This window comes from Haliotis cracherodii, unplaced genomic scaffold (genome assembly GCF_022045235.1).
Source record: "Haliotis cracherodii isolate W230 unplaced genomic scaffold, xgHalCrac1.p SCAF_6, whole genome shotgun sequence".
NCBI classification, from domain to species: domain Eukaryota; kingdom Metazoa; phylum Mollusca; class Gastropoda; order Lepetellida; family Haliotidae; genus Haliotis; species Haliotis cracherodii.
Genome location: NW_027266319.1, coordinates 29678223 through 29701416, shown reverse-complemented (window position 1 = coordinate 29701416; position 23194 = coordinate 29678223). Strand labels below are relative to the sequence as shown.

Sequence of the window (23194 nt, the reverse complement as noted above, 5' to 3'; positions counted from 1 at the left end):
GTTGCATAAGAGAAACTATTGCTAGCTTGCAGTAGTGTAGGTGAAGGGAGGTAACTCTGTTTGCCTTTATCTTGATATAGGATTACACTAGGAATAAGAAAATATATACAATGTGTAAGCATCCTGTTCATAGAAACATACGGCAACAAACCCATATATTTGTTTTGATCTAATGCCTTTTCTTGTGTAAACAAGAACATTTTTTTTTTTTAAACTGCAGGAAAAACGTTTCATTGCATATTTTCAAATTTTAGCCCATGTTCTTCATTTCATGCAGCTACCTGTGAAGATCTGGGATAGATTAGGTCTTCAGCAACCCATGCTTGCTGTAAAAGGCGACTATACTTGTCTAAAGTGGTGACTAACAGGGTTGGGTGGTTCGGCTTGCTGATTTGATTGATGCATGTCATTGTATGCTAATTGCAGGGATCGATGCTCATGATGTCAATCACTGGATTGTCTGGTCCGAAATCGATTATTTACAGACCACTGTCATATAGCTGGAATATTTCTGAGTCTGGCGTTAAACAACAAACAAACAAACAAACAAATCATGAATGGAAAACTGTAGTTTGTCATTTGCAGGCAACCTTAATTTGTTGAGTATATAACATGTTGAAGAGTTTTTGAATTGTAAGTTGACTCAATATGTGTTTTTCTTAAATCTTGTCGTCCATGATGTGCTTGGTAGATAATTGGTGGTTGCTCAGTGATCCATGTTCGTTAGATAAAACAAACTTCATTTATTTCAGTGCTGGATGTTGGAGCCTTTGAGCGCCTGTTGGGTCCATGTATGGATGTGATGAAACGCAACATTGACAACTACGATGATCAGCTGGTGTCTGTGTTTGGCTCAAAGACAAACATCTCGGATCTACGCTGACCTGTCCGCTTCTCTTGCTAAAGCCGCCATGTGCTGAGAATCATGATGCCAGCTTGATGGACTTCGCTCTATGCGTTGACTGTAATGTTCAGTGATTTGAGTTGTTCCCAATTTTCAGACAAATGTTCACGACACTGTTGTGTATACTCTTATTTTTATATTTCTAACTGTTTTATTAGAGTATTCATGTTTTATAGATGTTCAGATAGTCAAGTTTTTGTTAAATCTATTGCAATACCATTATTGAAATAATAATTTGCCTAAGTAAGCAATGATTCTCTTAGTGGACGTATACAGTTGTCACAACATGACTAAACACCTGCTTAACATTAAAAAAAAGACATAGCATAGGTTTTTTTAACTTTAGACTGCCAAAGATCTGTTCCTTTTTGGGGTCCCGTATGTTTATGAACATTGGGCATTATATCTAGATCTGACCATAAGCAGCAGCTGATTTCTGGCGAGTGACATGTTCTGTACACTGACCTTTGAGCAGTTAAATATTTCCACATATTTGTACTACCTGTTTGGCTCCCATTCTAGTGTAAATGTGTTCTTGGTCTGTGCTTGCGACCATCGGTGGCCAGCGTGAAACAGTGTCCTCTTATGATTGCTTGGAATTGGTGTTGATAAGATAATTGTTTGTTTCATCTGTTTCCCTGCCTTTGGCTACCCAAGTGTCAAGTTTGCACATGTTCATTGTAAATAGAACAGATGTGCGTGACCCTTCTTGGTCTAATGATTTTGTATCATTACATCCAGATTCACCAGTTGTAACTAGCTAGACCTCTTTGTGATACATATCTACTCCTGAAGAAACTGACCTTACCACAATTTTGTATTTTAACATTGACGTTAAGTATGGAACTTTAAGTTTCAGTGTATTTGTCAGTTTGAAGCATAACACTTGTTGAGTTAGTATTGTAATGGTGAGATTGCTAAATTTTAACTTATGTGCTTTGTAATATTTTATTATCATCTTTCTACCTGTCATTATTTTGTATGAATTTAGTTTTGTTCGTGTAAACATCCAGTTTTTGTGAGAAAGTTAGCTTTGTTGAACACATCTATATTACATATCACTAGCATTGACAGATCTGTAGGTTCAGTTCAGAAATATAAGACAGAACAAATAAGGAATAGCTCCACCATATTATGTCACATCTCTCTTAATGGATCTCATAACATTAAAATAAGTATGTCCTAAGATGTATGAGATCTTAAAAGAAGTAATTGTAAGGATTGAAGCAACCAAGCCTCAAGTCATCTGAGATTTTCAAATAATTTGAAAAATCTTGGTAAAGGGACTGAATGCAAAGTCTTGTAGAAATCGAATGTTTCTGTACATATACCATGACGTTTAATTGTCCCAGACCTTTGGTCCCATTCATCACACATTTATTGATTTAAAATAAGCAGTTGCTATGTTTATTCCAATTAAGTTTTCTGCCAAATAAGATGCTTTACGTATTGTACCAAAGCTTTACTCCAAGTCTGTGGTAATATTCAAGTTATGTGTTACCAAATGTTTTACATGTAGTGAAATATGTCCACCACAGACTCTTTATTTCCTGAATAACAGCAGTGTGATTGCATACAGAATTGACTATATCAGGAACATTTATTTGCTCAAGGAACTTGTTATCCCTTTTTGTTGGTGATATTGTACAACCAAGACATTAATTGTGTTGAGCACAAAGAGCTTGCCAACTGAATCTCTCATTCAGGGTTGTTATTGCTGTTGGGCATTCCAAATTTTATCAGACTCGCCCATGGAAACATTACAATTGGTTTGGTGCAAGAGTTGGGATGTATTAAGGTAAAGTTTGTAAATAATGCTTCAGTGTTTTATTGAACTGACTTAGGCTACTGGTCTGTTATTTGCCGGCAGTAGAAAACAGCCCTGATGATTTGTTCATATCTGCCATGATGATGTTTTATCCAGATTTTGTTTTGACCGTCATAGAAATGAGCATGTATATATGTCTAGTCTATTTAACTGTTGATACACCCAAATCTGCTTTGTTTATATAGAATGTCAAAACCTTTCCAACTGACCGATAAACCATTCTAACCACTGTAACCACTCAGGTTGTTAATTTTGAAACCTAAGAAATGCTATGCTGTTCTCTACTGATTATGTGTGGCATTCCGTGTTTAAACCAAACTAAAACTACCGAAATGTTGCAATTATTCCCTTGTTCTTATCGTAACCATTAAGGTTTCTCATTAACATTGTGTTAAGTTTGTAGATGTTGACATGCGGTGTAGCAGGGTGTTTGATCAGCAGCTTGAGATGACCTCTGCCTGCCTGCCTGTCTCTCCACCACATCCCAGCACGCTCACAGCAGCACCTAGCTGCCACTTGGGAAGGTAGTCATAGCATCAATTTTGGAGTAGAACTCGACTCTATAATCCACTTTCCAGAATTCCCTCTCCGCTAACATGTAGACTGGCCTATTTGTTACTTGTAACACCAAGTTTTCAAGTCTTGGGCAAATGTTAATTTCCAGCTTTACGGATTACTTTTGGAACAGAAAGCCAATGTATAGAGCCAGCACATTTTTCCTGAACTTACATATCCGACTGTTCGTTCAATGCTATGAGATGCTTATAGAGATCTATCTTGTGGATAAATGCAATGCTAGGTATTATTTTTGTGGTGGGTATACATGAACTTGAACCAATTGAAGCACTGGTTATAGATGCTCTTTCCATCCCAAGTGTCATCTATTGTGGAAGCTGCCATGAAGATTGTTCGTTGATCTGTTGTAACCCTGGAATCCTAGTCCCGATTGGCTTTCAGTGGAGAGCTTCATGTATGCTGGAGAGTGGTAGATCAGGAATATCATCATTATATTTGAGAAATAAAGACTTCCCAGTTTAATCAAAGTTTGTCTTTTCTTACACATCCATTATTACAGCTTACTTTATCCTTGGCATCAAGATTGATCGAGGATTTACTATGGATACAAGGAATGTTTCAGCACAGGTTACCTTGGGACGTTATTGTGATGTATGTCACTGGATGCTCATGTTGTAGGCCCATTGAATCCCTCCCCAACCCCATCAGGTTCAAAGTAAAAACACAAATGTAAAACATCACATTAGACTCAGTTACATGATCTTCACAACTCTAATGACCTCCAGTTATATCTACCCTCGTGGGGATTCCGGGTTAGAATAGGTTCCCAGCATCCTATGATGATCTTTAGAGGTGACTGAATAGATGGGTTTTCAGACTTTGTGACTTGGTTGATTGCGTGTCAACATACCCCTGAGGTGTGGATCGTAACTCATGGTATCATCATAGGATTGCCTGATGCAGATCCAATTATTTACAGACTGCCATTATATAGCTGGAACAGACAACAGTCCAGGGATTCCAGCTTTGTAATGGTCCCAATCATCGAATGATTGTTTTGTACGTTTGACTAAAATCAGAATAAGGTTGCAACAAAGGGCATGAATTAAGCTCCATGGGAAACAGGCAGGTTTTACTCTGCATTGAACAGTGTCAGCTTATTGTGGAAGGAAAGTCAAAGGGATGCAGGTCGTAGAAGTTAATCCCTGTGGAGAAATGTATCGAGCACAGTATTGAGGCTGACCAACTAAGGGTAACATTCAGGGCAAAGTTTAGATGAGGAACCATGACCAGCTGATACTGGCATCACTAAGGGAAGCAACCTGCAAAGTGACTTGGGGTGTCTTGGATAAATAGACCACGCTTACACCTGCTTCAAAGTAATGATAAGTGAATACCTTATCAGATCAGTCTGTCCAAGAGACTTGATATAACTTGAAAACTGGTCTGAAAGATGGAATAACTCCATACAGGTATTATGTAGTGATAAGGATCTAATAATTATTTGCACAGATAAGAACACAAATTTGTTACAAATGCCTTTTAATTGGTGCATCTTTAATCATTCTTAAAGAAAGTGTAGTACATATTCCGTGTTGACAAAAGTACAATGTAGAACATACCACTTGCACAATACACTGCCACCACTATCTTGTAAAAAAGACCTGATCTCATTAAGTAGCACTTAATATGAATAAGCGAGTGAGTTGGGAGTTTAAACCCAAATTGAACAGTTTTAATATTTTGTTGCACACATCACGTCAGCTTTGCTTTTACAATACTGCAGCAAGATAAACATAAGCTTGTGATACTATAGAATATGAGAATTACAGAATTGTGGGTGTTAGTTGTCTCGGCCCTGTGTTGTACAACTACACTATATACTTTACTGAAACCCATCAGAGCAGAACCAGCTGCATGTCCCAGAGATTTACACAGATGCATGGACCATACGCCTTGGTTGCCTCGCCCTTTGTTCTCGCAACCTTTACATCCCCACAAAGCACTATCACACATTCTCTAGCATTTACATTTTTAGTACAGTGATTCCATGCTACAACACTACCTTTTGAGTCCAAATACTTGATGAGGGTTATAGACGATAGGAGGCAGGAGGTGGAGTCGTTGGGGATAGATGACCAACAAAACAGTACATGCTCTGCCTACCTAACAGGATCTATGCTGCATGTTTCAGAGTCTAGAATTAGATTAGAATAGTAGTTGTTTATGATTCATGTGTAAAAAAGATTTATCGAATGTTTAATATGCGCTCCAAAAAAAACCAAAAATTCTGTATCCCTTAAGTGAATTCAGGTGAACGAACAGGTATTATAAACTTGGTCAATAAACTTGAGCTTATTAAAAATGTAAGTAAAGTTTGGGAGCCATGCATTACCGCGTGCTATAACCGATATTGATAGCGAGGGAACACTGTATCAGGTTTGTCCAAAATGAAGTAACTTGCAGTTTACTGTGAAAATGTCAACATAATCAAGATGTATTGGCACCAACATAGCTGACCCAAGGTAAGAATCATAAGTAATATACTACTCAAAAGAAGTTGAAGAACACCCAATAATTTTCATGAGACTAAGTATAATATAACTATACTATTGGCATAACTATAGACCTACGAAAAACTTGGGTGTTCTTCCAATTATTTTGTAGTACATAAAACTTTGTTCAAAAGGATCAATCAGTAGTTTGCATACGTCAGACTATTTTTGGTTTGATTTAATTTCTATTTGAAGGTCTGGCCATGGCTGTAGAAAAACTCTTCCATGCTCACTACTCTCATGTCCAGTAGATTTAAGTTAACAGGAGTAACACTCCTATGAAAGACAACTGAATCCCTTTTCTGATCTTTATTAACCAAGTGCATGCAACCTGATGGAATAAAAGCTCTGGGGACCATTGAATGTAAATACATAATAATTGTTCTGTTAGTTTAAAAAAGTCATATTGTATTACACGATATGTTGAGTTAGAGGTATTTCACTTATCAACATTCCAGGGACCAATTCAACAGATCAATCTTAGCCCTATGATTGATGCACGTCTGTTAAAATATGGGAGCTGCAATTGTCCTAGCGCTAACATCACTTTGCAAAATGGAGCCCATGAGTTTTCAATAACTTCAAGATCTAAAAGTACATTAACTCAACATATCGCTTTTGATGAGGTTAATTCATGGCCCCACATAGTATACAGTCTAATGAGTTGATAAGTTGGGTAAGATGGTATGTGTCGCTGCCTCCAATAATAAAGGTTCATGTGGTCATTTTATAATTTGACACACCTGCACAAAATTATGGACCAGTGTAAGTAGATATATCATGATATGCAGCACTCACTGATTATTATCTTGTTTTGCCTTAATAAATACCATAACTGACTAATACAATCTAATTTCTGTTTCCACAGATTTGTCAATATGTGAAATTCATGAAGTCAAATAAAAAAATATTGGGGCAAATTTGAGGACAATTTTCTGACAGAAACCCCGTTAAAATAAAAATCTTAACACCAAACCAAAATTCTTCTTAATATATCCTTAATTTACTTTTCAAAAACTTCATGTAAGCTTGTAAAAAAGAAAATAAACTTATCTAGCATATGGTAATAAAATTCCAGCTACATGTCCAACATTGGCACCAATCTTGGAACCCTTCTGTCTCTATACATATTTAATGGTACCAATTAAAGGTCAAGGTTAACTACAGGTGGCTGACCAATGGAACTGTTGCATTAGCAGTAACTACCTGTGTGATAAATACAGTACTGGAATGATGTAAGTTTGGATAACATTGTGTAGAAAACAAGAAAAACATCAACAACAAAATAACAGCACAAACTATACAAAATGTTACATCATAAGTATATCTTGTAGGCTGTACAATCATGGCATACAAACAGGTCAGAACTGAAGCTGAAATTGCTATATCGGCAGATTTGGTGTATACGGCTTATATTGTTTGCAATATGAAATATTTATGGTAACAATAGTTGTATTTATATACATTATCTCGTAACAAAAGATCTGTCATTTAATTTTAAGTGTTCAGTAAGAAAAGGTCCTATTTTCTTGAAAATCTCTCTCACCTTGGAGCATATCATTTTCAATAAATGAGTGAATGTTGTTTTACACCAAGTTATATCATTGCTACATCACTCAACGTTTTGGAGTATATGCATACTCCTTCATTCATTCAATTTACCTGAAGAAGGAGTAAGCATATACTCCGAAACATTGTGTTCCTCATACTAAAGAAGTTAACATCCATAAATTCTCTTCCTTATGTGTATCCCTTCTAAATGTCTTTCAAAGACCAGAACATTTTACATAAATAGTACACAAGTCAATTATTCTCTGAGCGGTATACACTTTCCAAATGGGGTGATGTCAGTGGAGTTGAACAACACCTGACATATCAGGAACTGTCACATGTATTCTTGGTGTCATGAATATCCCAATATCTGTATATCTGTATCACGGTCATAATAGTTGGTGCATCCTAAGTTATTCAATATTAGCAAAAAACCTCTTCACAATAATCAGATAAATCTCTGGAAAATCAGTAAAAATAACTATTTCAATATTTACAACTTCTTAAAACAATGTATGTATTATCAATTATTTACAAGCACTCAAAAGTTATCTATTAAAGCATATGTCATCAAGTTTCAACAAAAAGATGAAGAGTATCTATCACTGTCATGGTTTGAAGCAGGCATACCCTATATCGGGTAGTTCGGAATATAATGAAGCACCCCTGGGTAACAGTGCTTAGGGGCCGATCCTTGATGTTCAAGGACAGAGGAGTAGAAGGGACTTTTTGGGGCAAAATATTATTTGTTCCAGAAAGACATGAGAAAAATAATAATGTTCTCACATTTTTCACAAAAATAACATTTTTACTTGATGTCCTGAAATATTATGTGTTGGGGAAAAGCAAGGAAATTGTTCAGATCTTTTCACAGGAAGAAATTGTGTTTTTAAGCAGTAACTGAAAAAATATCCCATCTCTTATCCCAGGCCATCTCCCAAGGTAATTAAATGGTCATTCTCTCAAAGAAGTTCTTTGAAAAGTATCCATGTTCGAACATTCAAATGCTGTACAGATAAAATAACTCAAACAGCCATCTTTGTCTTATGTCCATAGTACCATGAGAGCAGGGCAAGTGTTTGTGTGTGTGTGTGTGTGTGTGTGTGTGTGTGTGTGTGTGTGCGCTTGTGTGTGTGTGTGTGTGTGTGAGTGAGTGAGTGAGTGAGTGAGAACAGTGTCATACCACTATTAGTAATATTCCAACTTTATTGGAGGATGCAAGAAATGGGCTTCACATATTGTACCCATGTGGAGAACTAATCCTGAGTGCAGGCCAAGCTATACAGAGAATGTATTAGGCCATACCAATTTAGTTTCTAGTTTTTCGGATTCTATTAATGTGCAATGAAGCAATTAAGAAAAATATATGTGATGTTATGGTTGATTTTAGGTTAAATTTTAAAGAAGACAAATACAAAAGAAATATTCCAATAAACATGATTTTAATTTTTTTTTAACTTTTGCACACTTTAGATAAGATTGTCTCAATAAGAAAAACATGAACTGGTCTGGTATTATCAACATAAATTGTTACTGAGCCATGTAGACCTGCTTGAAGACATAGGTGCTTTACAATACGAGGTGGTTTGAATGCAGTTAACACTGGTTAAACATTTACAAAGATAATTTATACAATATAAAAAAACAACAACTTTATTATAAATCATACAATTAAAATATATATTTGGATAAAACATTTCTGATATGTATGAATTTATGTTCCAATGCTTTAACATAAAAAATGTCAGTTTATAGAATTCTTTGTTCAACAATTCCTTGTCAATGTAATAATGGTTTTCAACAAAATCTGTGTTAGTTGCTTACATCAACTTGATGAACACATGCTCCTTGTGAGCATACAGGGGTCCGGAAACGGTCATATGCGCCGGACATGTCCGATTGGGAATCTCAAACGTCCGATTTAAAATACTGCTTACCGGACATATAATTTTTTCTGTCTGGACATTTAAAAAAACAAACAATGCTACCTTCAGGGTCCAAATAATTGATGAGCATTATCGTATACCTTCAACAACTTCAGGTGAATAAACAGGCATAACAAACTTGGTCAATAAAAGTATGAAATTTGATATAAAACATCACTAGACATGATGATTTTACCATTTAAAATGTATTTCCTGCTCTCAAAGGCATTGTTTTATATGCAGAGATTAAGATACGTTATTTAAAGGGGGCGTGGCCTAAATGCAAATGTCCGATTGGGATTTTCAATTTTCAGGACCCCTGTGAGCATAGCACAGTCCCTGACAACAGAATCGGAATTCCAAATTAATTTGTACATAAAAATTCCTGTATGGTGGCACATCTCTGTACCTCTTGTTGGTGAGTCTGTAAAACTATAAGCAGATGAAAGTGTAAGGTTCAAAGTGGGACTCTGGTCCCTACATCCAGTCTAGGGCTAGACGTTGTGAGTGAGTGAGTTTGGTTTTACGCCGCTTTTAGCTATATTCCAGCAATATCACGGCGGGGGACACCAGAAATGGGCTTCACACATTGTACCCATGTCGGGAATCGAACCCGGGTCTTCAGCGTGACGAGCGAACGCTTTAACCACTAGGCTACCCGACCGCCCCGCTAGACGTAGTGATTAGTGGCTTGTGTGAAACATTTTATGTGTACATAGAGTAACTGCCAGACTGATGTACATTGTCTAATTTGTGGAAGCTGTGTTTGAACGACGTGAACTAAACCTGCATGGACTGCCTATTGATCCCAGCATAGTCCCCCTTTACGTTCGGAAACTTTCAGGTACATGTTTCCTCAAAACTGTTAGATCTTGTTTTCATTGAGCATTTAGTACGATGTATATTTTATGCCAAGTTCAGGTTTGTATCTGATACAGCTATGATGGTGGCACAATAAATGGGGGTGTCTGAGAGTGAAGTGAGTTTGTGGGATTGAGGGTGTCCATCTGGGGAGTGTGGGAGAGAGGGAGTCTGCCAGGGGTGTCTGTGTGAGAGGAGTCTGCTGAGGAAGTCTGTGAGAGTCCGGGGAGTCCAGAGGGTGACATTCACCAGGCACAGCTATGGTGGTGACAGTGTTCTGCCGCCACATGCCGCCCTGGCGCCACTACATGTAGGTCTTCCAGAATCTGGGTTCCTCCTTCTTGCCTTTCGGTTTTTGTGGACGATGGTCAAAACCTGAAAAATGGCCAAATCAAACTCTTTTGTAATTTAAGGATTTGTATTTGTATTCACTGCTGTTTAAAACATGAAAAATATCAATCTGCTGCCATGACATACCAAAAGTTGTTAAAACGTGGTACTTATTGTCACCTAGTATTAAGACGTTAGAACAAAGACTGGTCGGCGCGGGGTTAGTATACTGTGTGGGGGTATCCATGTTAAACTGTCAACTCAGAGGGTTGAAGCCAGGTCTAGTGCAAGCAGCCACGCACATACCAATCTCATTAAAATCAGACTTAAGTTCTCGGTACTGCTAAACAAAGATCTGAGGACATCCCATTAGGGGTCACATTAGGACGACCTTTCATCCGACCAATCAGAGCATCGCTTACCAGATTATGAAAGTGACAGTCAGAATGGGATTTCTAATCATGCAACCTCGAAAACTTTAACTCTTAACGATAGTTACGGGTTTAACAACTGAATCCATACAATCTAGACCATCTATTAGCCATTCCAACAATGTTCTTTTGTTCAGGTTTCAAATTTGTAATCGCGAATTTGTCAAAATATATTTAGCAGCGTAGGCGCCAATTTGAAATTAGTGCCGTAAACCACAAGAAAGCTGCCTTCTGATTGGTCATTCCATTGGTCGGTCAAAGTTCGCGCAAGGTCGGTCTGACGTGACCCATAATGGGATGTCCTCAGATCTTTGTTTAGCTGTAGCGAGAACTAAGATCTGATTTTAATGTGATTGCGCACATACATGCAAGCACACTGACACATAGGTGCCATAATCTTGGACACAACGTTCAATCCCATTTGACCTCACTACCATGTGTGAGCTTGAAGTGTATCAAGGATAGCCTACAGTATGCAAAATGGATGTAAATCTTATCACGGAGGTTAAAGGCATGTTCTTTTTACTGTTTATAAAAACCCATTTCTGGTCATGGTTGTTTTGCCACTGATAAATAGGTAAATGTGTGAGTGAGTGATTTGGTTTTATACAGCGTTTAGCAATATTCCAACAATATCACGGCAGGGTACACTAGAAACTGTTAGATATGTTTGCAGTAAAGAGGACGTCTGTTAAAATATCTAAAGATTTTATAGTGTCATTACAGCCCAAACAGGAATTTATGCCCATGATGTAATAGAGGTAAATTGTTCAAGGGAAATATAGGCAATATGAGCATGTGGGGAACCGAACCCGGACCTTCAGTGTGACAAGCGAACGCTCTAACCACTCGGCTACCTGACTGCCCGAATGTAACCTTACCTACATCTTGGCCTCTGAATTTGTACACGCCTGGTATACCTTGCACCACTTGCACTGAAAAAGACAAGTATTTGTCACAAAGTGACGAAATGTCCCCCACCTGTATATACACCATAGTACCAAATATGAAGACAATCCAGCGATTAGTTCTTGAGATATTGCGCCAACACCGTTTTCCAACTCCAAAAGCAGATTTGCCTGCTGTGACCTTGAAAATGGGGTCAAGGTCACCAAACCGACTGGTGTCTGCGGTGTCTGTATATACACCATAGTTCCAAATATGAAGACAATCCAGCGATTAGTTCCTGAGATATCGCGGCAACACCGTTTTCCAACTCCAAAAACAGATTTGCCTGCTGTGACCTTGAAAATGGGGTCAAGGTCACCAAAACCGACTGGTGTCTGCGGAGGCGGTATATACACCATAGTTCCAAATATGAAGACAATCCAGCGATTTGTTCTTGAGATATCGCGGCAACACTGTTTTCCAACTCCAAAAGCAGATTTGATTGCTGTGACCTTGAAAATGAGGTCAAGGTCACCAAAACCGACTGGTGTCTGTGGAGTCTGTATATACACCATAGTTCCAAATATGAAGACATTTCAGTGTTTAGTTCTTGAGATATCGCAGCAACAAACAGCTGGGACGTACGTACGGACAGTCGTGAATACTATATCCCCCGCTTCGTGCTTTCGCACGGCGGGGGACAAAAACAGCACAAACACATAAACAAAACAAGACCCAAACTTCACAAAATACAGCTGGTTCCAAGTGCCAAAACATCAAACTGCAACAGTAGAATAGTGTTTTCTTCTGGGGTCCAAACAGTAAGGCTATATGATGTAATGACAAAAACAAAGGCCATTTTACTGAGGGACTGTAACTCTCCAGTTACATATTAATAATAATACAATTGAAATGTGTAGATATATATATTATGAAATACAATACTGAATTTTTGCAAAGAACAGCTTACCTGCTGGTCGTTGATTTCGAATCTGCAAATCAGACAGATAGTCATTAATTACTTCATCATAATAAAAAAAACAGTACAACCCAGGGCAAATCAAGACGGTATAGTTCCCAATGAAATTGTCTGGTTTAACAATTGTCTGTACTTGTGTACTAATGAACAATGGGTAGGGAGGGATATCCCTTCAAGTGTTTCGTTCCACACAACAGTATTTAAGCGATATGACAGCAGTCTGTTGACAACAGACTCTGGGACAGAAAATCCAGGTTTCGATCTACCAAACTGCATCAACCAAGTCAGCCAACCTGACCACCCGTCCATGCTAGTCACCTGGTATGACAAACATGGGTTGGTGAAGACCGATTCTAACCCAGATCTTCACTGGGAGCACTTATCTTGATCCTTGTGTTTCAAATGTGTCATAATACCTTAAACCTGCATCAGTGGACACTTCATTAACTAAATCACTCCAGCCATTAAAATGACTGATCCAAAATGACCCAATCATCACTCCTTAAACTGGTTGGATTACACTCAATGGATTACACTGAAACTGGTTGGATTGCACTGAAACTGGTTGGATTGCACTGCAACTGGTTGGATTGCACTGCAACTGGTTGGATTGCACTGCAACTGGTTGGATTGCACTGAAACTGGTTGGATTACACTGAAACTGGTTGGATTGCACTGAAACTGGTTGGATTGCACTGAAACTGGTTGGACTGCACTGCAACTGGTTGGATTGCACTGCAACTGGTTGGATTGCACTGAAACTGGTTGGATTACACTGAAACTGGTTGGATTGAAACTGAACTTGACTAAATTTGTAGCTCACCTGAAAGTTCATATTGAACATTCATACCACCTTTTCCTGATTTTGTTTTGTAGACCTGTTGATCATAATCAAGAGAAAATTGAGTTGAACAATGCCTGCACTACATCATGGCATGTAAGTTTGATATGGGAGGAGAGCCCAAAGGGATGCAGGTCTCAGACGTTTACCGCTTTGGTGAACCCCACAAGCCTGGGTATGGCGCTAAAACCTAGAAACATAATTGGGGTGAACTGGGATTCGAACCAATAATCATCGGTTTCTGGCATGGTCAAGGGATGCAATGGGCCTTTATAGAAAATTTACAATTCTTACAGAAATTAAAAAAACAATTTAATATCCTGTGATAACAATAAAGGGTGACACAATTGGCTATATTATACAAAACAGGGGACTAATTAGGAATATTTAAATTGTAAGCAGATGAATGCTGCATAGCTTGACAAAGAATTGCACAATCTTTACTATGTTGCCTAGAAAATGTTAGTACTTTCTAAGACAAGTTTAATTGTTTTTAAATAAGAAATATCAGATCCAACACTGGTAGTGAACAGTTATGTTAACAGTCACAAATACAAGGCGATCCAAACACAAGCAGGTTCCAGTAATTCTGTCTCCAATATTGATGCCAAATTGATGAATTGCAAACTTGAAACGTAACAGCTCAGATTTGAACCCCAAAATACAGCTCAGATTTGAACCCAAAAATACCTTTTCATACCTCCATGTCAGAATGATGAGACCTGATTGGTAAACGTGATCTTGATAAAATACTGTGTAACCCGCCTGGAGGGTAATAAATTTCTCAGCAAGGGAATAAATCTCTTGTACCCTGTCATGAGCAACACAAGCTGCACGTAGATTTCTGAGAAGCAAATTAAATCCCTTATACCCCATTTCAAAGCAAAAGACACATGCTTTTCCAAGTCAGTCTAAGTCACGTGACAAAGCGCAAGTTAACCTAAGCTCAATCGAAGTGCTGCTTTCTATCAATGTTGAATTTGTGTTAATTCTTTTACAATGTCACATTAAAACAGGTCGGTAAGATAAATTTGTAGCTGGATCACTCGGGGTACATGGGGTTTTATGCCTCCCTCATCAGGTCATACCATGACCTGGAGGCTCGTGGTATAAAACCTAACGTAGGACGCATGTACCCCGAATGATCCTGCTACAAATTATATTATCCACTTAACAGATACGACTAACAACATACGAGTGCATAGAGTATTGAAACAAGGAAAAATTCTCAATCCCCCGGATATATTACAGATATACTATCAAACAGACAACTATTCTAAAGAAACTTTGTAACCAGGTCAATTTGAAAAAGAATCTACTTAAGAGAAAGTTAAATACACTCAGTACACAGCAGTTCAAATAGAAACGTAAATATTCTGCAGACATTTTGTGATGTTACAGTCATATATTAAAGTGATTTTTCATTCCTTACATCTGTTGCTTAATTCTCAGAAGTGTGCTTTGAGTTTGTTTGAACGATTTCAAAATGTTTTGCATATAAAAGTCACAGTATCAGATCAAATTCTCAATATTTCTTTCATATATGTAACACATTTCTAATTTTTACATTATCAACAAGAAACATTGAGAAATATTTTCTTTAAAGTTTGTGAACTTACGAAGTAATCATATGTGTACTGCATGTACTGTAAAGAGGCGGGCGGCCATTTGATCAGTGCACTACGGCATGCACACGACCCATTTATAACAACTCATGTCATTACGGCAAGCCGAATTCAGTTTTTGGAAAGGGGCGGGTTGTGATAAATAGCACACGGTCCTTCCAGCCATTCAATAACCCAGGTTTGGCAATCGATACTTTGTTTATTGTGTAAAGTATAACCTCATTGAGCATTCTGAGTAAAATCACATAACAATTGCAAGCATATTTCTGTTAACCAAAGGAAATTAAAAGTGCACAACAAACCGTGATGTAATCAGTTTGAGTGCAGTTCTCTATGCTGGAACGGTTATTATGTGTGATGACACTTTTTCACCGTTTGTGTTAAGCAAAATAATCTGAAGAAATTATGATATATAAAGAAAAAATCATTCCATCAAAATATCTTAATGGAACCAAAATCCTCTTGTGAAGCAAAAAAAAGTCGTTACCAAAGAACCTGTGCTAAATACATGAAAAAAAATCTAAATTGAAATCAGAACAATTGGCCATTGTGAGATCCATAAATGCAATTAAAATATTTGTTTATAAATGTGCTGAGGAAATTATATTCAAACTACAGGGAAATAACTCTGTTGATTTTTAACTTTTGTGTTCGTGTCTTAGCAGACTTAGTTTTAAGTTACAAACCTGTGCCCCGTTCCACAAAGCGATCTTAGCACCACAAGTGTCGTAAGTCTATGTTAAAGTATGGGAGTTACTATCATCTTAGTGCTAAGATTGCTTTGTGGAAGTGGGTTCAGGTATGATTTTACTTTAATATTTTTGATCAGAGACCATATATCGAGACCATACCAATCAGAGACCATACATCAGTATTGGTCCAACCAGAGACCATATATCGGTATAGGTCCAACCAGAGACCGTATATCGGTATTGGTTCAACCAGAGACCATGTATCGATATTGGTTCAACCAGAGACCATATATCGGTATTGGACCATATATCAGTGTGCCAAAATAACATTACCCAAAAAGATTGTGTTTTCTTTAAGCTTTAACATTAAGACTTAACTGACATTTTGTTCCTCCCCAGGGAATACAGGTTAGCTAGTTTTATAATGTCACTTCAAGACATCCTTTTGTCTTTTTAGGAATATAACAAAAAATCCAACTTCGTCATTTTTAATTTTTGTGCCTGAAAATGGGTCACATGTCTACAGCAAATATATTATCTTATAAAATTGTTGCCAAGGGACATAAACCTTGAGTTTTCATCTATTCGTCACAGGTGTAAAAGCAAAAGATTAATGACCATATCATGCAAAAGATTTATCTGTTGGACCACAAGCCTAAACTTAACCTGAAAATTGCAATATAACATTGAAATATTGATGTCGTGAAATATAAGTCTTTTTTGATAATATTTTTAATTGAAAATATGTATAGCTTATTTTCAATAGTCAACAACATTTGGTCCCTCTCTATGGAACAGGTCACATGTAGGAGATAGGTACATTTTTCAGTTAAATTTACATTTCATCTTCTAAAAGGTAAGAAATATGGTAAACGACACTTAATTTCTAATGTAAATAATGTTTAAAGCTGTCAATGCTACTGTTGAACCCATTCGACAGATTGGTCACTAACTGCATTTCTACCAGGTGAATAGTATAATAACACCCACAAATAAAACTCGCAACAGCTGAGATGACATGTTTTTGACTCAAAGCAAAGGAGACAAGTGCTTCAGTGACATGCTAGTTGGTCACAACTACAGAACACAGTGAGTTGTATTTACAAGGCCGTGGGGATCACTGGAAAGAAAACCAAACACTCCCTCAAGTTTTGAAATGAACCAAAATGAGGTTTTCATGGGTTTTGTAGAAACCTAATTTTCTACTGACACTTTCTGCCCAAGGTTTATAAAAAGAAATAGTAATTCAGTAAAGGCCCAGCAAACCGACACCAGACCGGACCATGGCAGCAGACCATTGTCCCAGACTGACCTAGGCACCAGACCATTGTCTCAGACTAACCCAGGCACCAGACTATTATCCCCGATAGAACCAGGCAGCAGACCATTGTCCCAAACTGACCAAGGCAGCAGACCATTGTCCCAAACTGACCAAGGCAGCAGACCATCATCCCCGATAGACCCAGGCAGCAGACCATTGTCCCAAACTGACCAAGGCAGCAGACCATTGTCCAAGACTGACCAAGGCAGCAGACCATTGTCCCCGATAGATCCAGGCACCAGACCATTGTTCCAGACTGACCTTGGCACATACCATTGTCCTACACTGGATCCAGGAATGAGACCATTGTTCCAGACTGTCATAGGCATAAGATCATTGTCCCATGCTGACCTAGGCGCCAGACCATTGTCCCAGACTGACGTGGGCATCAGACCATTGTCCCAGACTGACCTGGGGACCAGACCATTGTCCCAGACTTACCGTCGCACCAGATCATCATCCCAGAATGACATAACAACCAGGCATTCATCCTAGGAACCAGAACATTATCCCAGAATGGCATAGGCAGCAGACAATTGCCAAAAAATATCCTAGGCACCAGACCACTGTCCATGGATGACCTAGACACGGGACCATTGTCTGAGATTGGTCTTTACACAATAATATTTTCTCAGAATGACATATGGCAAAGTCATTGTCCAAGACTGACCAAGGTACCAGACAATTGCCCTACACTGGATCCAGGCATCAGACCATTGCCAAGACTGAGCCAAGCATGAGAACACTGTTCCAAAGTGACCAAGACAACAGACCAATGTCCTACACTGGATCAAGCCATTGTCCCAGACTGACCTAGGCTCCGGATCATTGTCTCAGAATGGCATTGGTACCATACCATTGTCCAAGAATGCACCAGAAAATTCTCAGAATGACTACAGCACCTGACCATCGTCCCAGAATGACACAGGCACCAGACAATTTGTCCCAGGCACCAGAACATTGTCCCAGGATGACATAGGCACCATACTATTGTCTCTGAATGTTCTAGACACCAGACAACTGTCTCAGACTTACCTAGACTAAAAACTACCAATGAGGTTTTATCATTAATTATTTTTACGTCAAGACATGTCTCTGAACATTTGTATTGACTATTGGAATAAATTGTATAAAAAGACCCTGTGACAGGGACACACAAATATATTAGGTAACAAAGACCATTGGGTTCCTTATCAAGCATCTTCTGCTTGTTCCACTCACATGAAATATATCCTTCATTACCCCAAACGGATTCCGAGAATTGGTACCAGCTGAACTGTGATTTTGAAATTGGAGTTGCTGGTGATTCCCAGCGGGTGCTCGACTAACTGAAGGAACTTCTGTCCTTCTTGGAGACTCCTGTACGTTTGAGATCTCCGAGTACACGCTGTCCATGCTGCTGGCCACACTTCTGGTCATAGGACTGTTGGAAGATGTTGTTTCGATAGTCCTTGATGATGCTGATGCTGCTCCAGAACTGTCAAGTCTTGATCGTGCAGAGGGAACAGCCCCACCTAATGCACCGACTGTCCCGAATCCAGAGGCTGGTGGTGGAGATAGTGTTGTAATTGCCTCTGGAAGATGTGTAGGACAATACTTATATTGTGATGATGTTTCACTTGTAAATTTATAGTTTTTACTCTAATTATGCATGTGAGTAACTATTTTTGAGGCATGTGAAATAGTTGACTTATCAAATTAAAATCTTCTTACTTATAAATGAAAATACAAAATATAACGGAAGATACACAAAAGTCTGATTAGTTTATTAATATGAATTTGTTAGATACCTCTACAACTTGAATTATTGAATATTAACTACAATCTGCTCGAATGAAAAGGGTGAATAGCTATAGTAATATTAGTCCAAAATATCTATTGCAGCAGGATCTGTAAAAAATAACTGGAACAAATAATGAACATAAGATTGGAATAAGACATTTAACATTTGAATTGGAACTAAAAGGATTGAAATGGATTGGAATTTGGTAAAATCATGAGTCAGTGAGTGAGTGCAGGTGCTATGTCTCAGTTGCTTCACTGCAGGTCAGCCTATAGTTTATAAAGTGCACAAAGTGACACATGTTGTAGATATTTGCCACTGTGGTGTAACCTTCAAAGACAGGTACAGTGCTAACAAATCAAGGATCATAAGCAGGACAAAACTTGGATTTCAACCCATGATCATCAGATCCTTTCATGAAAAGGGATGGAACTCTTCTTAGCAAATTGCAGGGCCACAGGCAATTGGGCCAATTGAAGTTAGGATATACAAGAATAGAATACATGATACATAATCAGGCATCAAGGATGAATGAAATCAGAATGAGTTGGTTGGGGCATATTTTTATATTACTCATACAAGAAGCTTCATACGCACTGAAGTCTTATATTTCTGTATTACACATGCATCAAAAATTTCTATATCACACATGCTTGGTAGTCCTATATTTCTGTATTACAAACAGATGGAAACTGTATATCTCCATATTTAACATGCATTGAAACCTTGTATTTCCATATTAAATCCAGCCTTGTATTTCTGTATTACAAATGCACGGAAGTTTCATATTTCTATATTACACCATGTTACACAAGCATTGAGACATTTTATTTCTGTATTACACAAGCATGGAAGTCTTATATTTCCATATTACACAAGCATTGAAGCCTTTTATTTCTGTATTACACAAGCATCAAAGTATTATATTTCTGTATTACACAAGCATCAAAGTTTTATATTTCTGTATTACACATGCTTGGTAGTCCTAATATTTCTGTATTGAAGTCTACATGAAAATAAAATTATTTCATTACAAATGTAAAACCTTGAAATGTATATTCTCCCTACCGAGCAGGCTAGGGATGTGACTAAAACAAGAATTCCGTATTTGTAAAATCTTTAAAAATATAAACAAAAGTAACAAAGGATATTTGAGGTCAATAAAATTCTTTATCATGCATTTGGATATGCTTATAAACAAAATCAACTTGAAAATATTCTTGAAACCTACAAAGCCGCTGTTGGAAGCAAAAGAATACACGCTGGTCAAGTAACCAAAATGGTACTTTGCGAAATGAACAGTCTTGATTGACGAGTTAAATGAGAAATTGACAGCTTATAACAAAGTGTTATGCTCACTGCAATGAAAATATCACTTGTCTCAACTTCTTTCACACTGAAGTATATAATAAATTTCTGTATTACACATGCATGGACAATAATATTTCTGTATTACACATGCATGGAAGGCTAATATTTCCGTATTATACATGCATGGACAATAATATTTCTGTATTACACATGCATGGAAGGCTAATATTTCTGTATTATACATGCATGGACAATAATATTTCTGTATTACACATGCATGGAAGGCTAATATTTCCGTATTATACATGCATGGACACTAATATTTCTGTATTACACATGCATGGAAGGCTAATATTTCCGTATTATACATGCATGGACACTAATATTTCTGTATTACACATGCATGGAAGGCTAATATTTCCGTATTATACATGCATGGAAGGCTAATATTTCTGTATTACACATGCATGGACACTAATATTTCTGTATTACACATGCATGGACACTAATATTTCTGTATTACACATGCATGGAAGGCTAATATTTCCGTATTATACATGCATGGACAATAATATTTCCGTATTACACATGCATGGAAGGCTAATATTTCCGTATTATACATGCATGGAAGGCTAATATTTCTGTATTACACATGCATGGAAGGCTAATATTTCCGTATTATACATGCATGGAAGGCTAATATTTCTGTATTACACATGCATGGACACTAATATTTCTGTATTACACATGCATGGACACTAATATTTCTGTATTACACATGCATGGAAGGCTAATATTTCCGTATTATACATGCATGGACACTAATATTTCTGTATTACACATGCATGGAAGGCTAATATTTCTGTATTACACATGCATGGAAGGCTAATATTTCCGTATTATACATGCATGGACACTAATATTTCTGTATTACACATGCATGGACACTAATATTTCTGTATTACACATGCATGGAAGGCTAATATTTCCGTATTATACATGCATGGACACTAATATTTCTGTATTACACATGCATGGACACTAATATTTCTGTATTACACATGCATGGAAGGCTAACACTTCTGTATTACACATGCATGGAACGCTAACACTTCTGTATTACACACGCATGGAAGGCTAACACTTCTGTATTACACATGCATGGAACGCTAACACTTCTGTATTACACATGCATGGAACGCTAACACTTCTGTATTACACATGCATGGAAGACACATATTATTGATGTGATGATAAGTCATATTGATGATAAGGAAACAATGAGACATTTGCTTCAGATTTGACACCAAATATCAGCCTCTAAGCAGGTCTAGATAAACCTCTGCATTTTTAACACCCAATCCTCATTTTGGCACAAAACCCTCTTCAACATCCGTCTCTCCATTAAAGAAAAGATCTATAGTAAACATAGTAACACATGCTTTGATTGTGCCATGCAATGCAATCAATACAGAGAGTATTAAAAAATGGTATAAATGTAATAAAAAGCCATACAAATTCAACTGCTGTGAAGATTAGTTGATATATGTCATGCAACAAGATCAATGCACAATTCACCAACATGTGCATTAGTGCATTAACTGTGATATGTGTAAATGTGCAATCTGTGACGTAACTCACCCTCCTCCCTGTACCCTCGAGATGGCAACTCTGGAGCACAGTCCTGAAGCAGCACAAGATACTACTAGCTCATCATATCACAACTACTCATATCTACTTGAAAAAAAACAATAATATTTACATTGATAGAGACAGTAGTGGTGTCGTGATAGGCTTACCTCACTTATTGTGATACTCAATTGGTACCATTTGTGTGTGAAATACTCCCATGTTACATCTGACTTCGCTAACACAAGGTTGTTGGTATCCAGCAGTTTGTGTTAACTTGCATGAATGGTTAATAAAGGGTTGTTCTGATAATTTTGGGCATTAAATGTAGCATTTTGTTTCATGATACACTGTAAGGTAACAATGTCCGAATGGTTTTCTGGTGGGTTATTGCAAAATGAAGTGAACATCTATTATTGCAAAACATGAATTAAAACATTGGCATGTGTATCATGTAAAGTTACGACGTATCGAAGCATAGTCTAATTGTGACAACCCTATCTTACATCAAGTCTTCAACGGACATTTAGAAGTTGAAAGAACATTAGGACATCAAACTTTCATGGATAACAAGTTCTGTATTGTTGTAACAACATTTCCGGCCTACCTCTTGCCCCTTCATCAGGTGAGGGGTGGTCGGGTAGTAAAGTGGTTAAAACATTAGCTCATCACGCCGAAGACCTGGGTTCGATTCCCTACATAGTTACAATGTTGGAAGCCCATTTCTGGTGTCTCCTGCCATGATATTGCTGGAATATTGCTTAAAGCGGTGCAAAACCATACTCACTCACTCACTCATCAGGTTAATATATATACATGCAGAAATGTTTACACAAAGTAGGACGTAAAAGGATATCAATGTTACATTATCAAAGATATTAATGTCCGTCCATGTGGTTATTCAGCTAAAGTGTCAATATGGTGCCCAAAGACAAACAACATGAAGCAATTGAATATGCCTGTGTTGACAAAGACCAGCTGCCTTCTAAACCAGCAATGTGTAAAGAAAAATATACCAAACAATAGGGCTGCATGGTATACCGCAATATGCTTTTCAAATGATAAGTTTTGCAATATTATCTCTGTGTTCCAGTACATTGGGTAAACAATAACTAACATTAGTATTTGAATTGTTTAACTAACAATTTACACAGACATTGATCCACAAATGATGTTTCCCTTCAAAATTGATTGCCATGACGCTGAAATGCGGAAGTGATTTTT

General features: G+C 37.5%; 2 protein-coding genes across 7 annotated transcripts in view; one reads left to right on the top strand and one right to left on the bottom strand.

Moving 5' to 3' along the window:
• Positions 1–3757, top strand: part of LOC139444846 (cAMP-dependent protein kinase type II regulatory subunit-like) — a 36177-nt gene extending 32420 nt beyond the window's left edge. For both annotated transcript variants that reach the window (XM_071225832.1, XM_071225833.1), the window contains one exon: positions 753–3757. In XM_071225832.1, coding sequence (XP_071081933.1) covers positions 753–883 — 131 coding nt within the window. In that variant the 3' untranslated portion in view covers positions 884–3757. The remainder of the gene's footprint in view (positions 1–752) is intronic.
• Positions 3758–4773: 1016 nt separating this feature from the next.
• LOC139446161 (tyrosine-protein phosphatase non-receptor type 18-like) overlaps positions 4774–23194 on the bottom strand; it is an 82016-nt gene continuing 63595 nt past the window's right edge. For 3 of the 5 annotated variants that reach the window (XM_071227460.1, XM_071227459.1, XM_071227462.1), the window contains 5 exons: positions 21983–22025; positions 18469–18821; positions 12760–12781; positions 11783–11836; positions 4774–10515 (listed from right to left, as the gene is read on the bottom strand). In XM_071227460.1, coding sequence (XP_071083561.1) covers positions 10445–10515; positions 11783–11836; positions 12760–12781; positions 18469–18821; positions 21983–22025 — 543 coding nt within the window. In that variant the 3' untranslated portion in view covers positions 4774–10444. The remainder of the gene's footprint in view (positions 10516–11782; positions 11837–12759; positions 12782–18468; positions 18822–21982; positions 22026–23194) is intronic. The other 2 variants (XM_071227461.1, XM_071227464.1) reach the window with 2 other exon arrangements.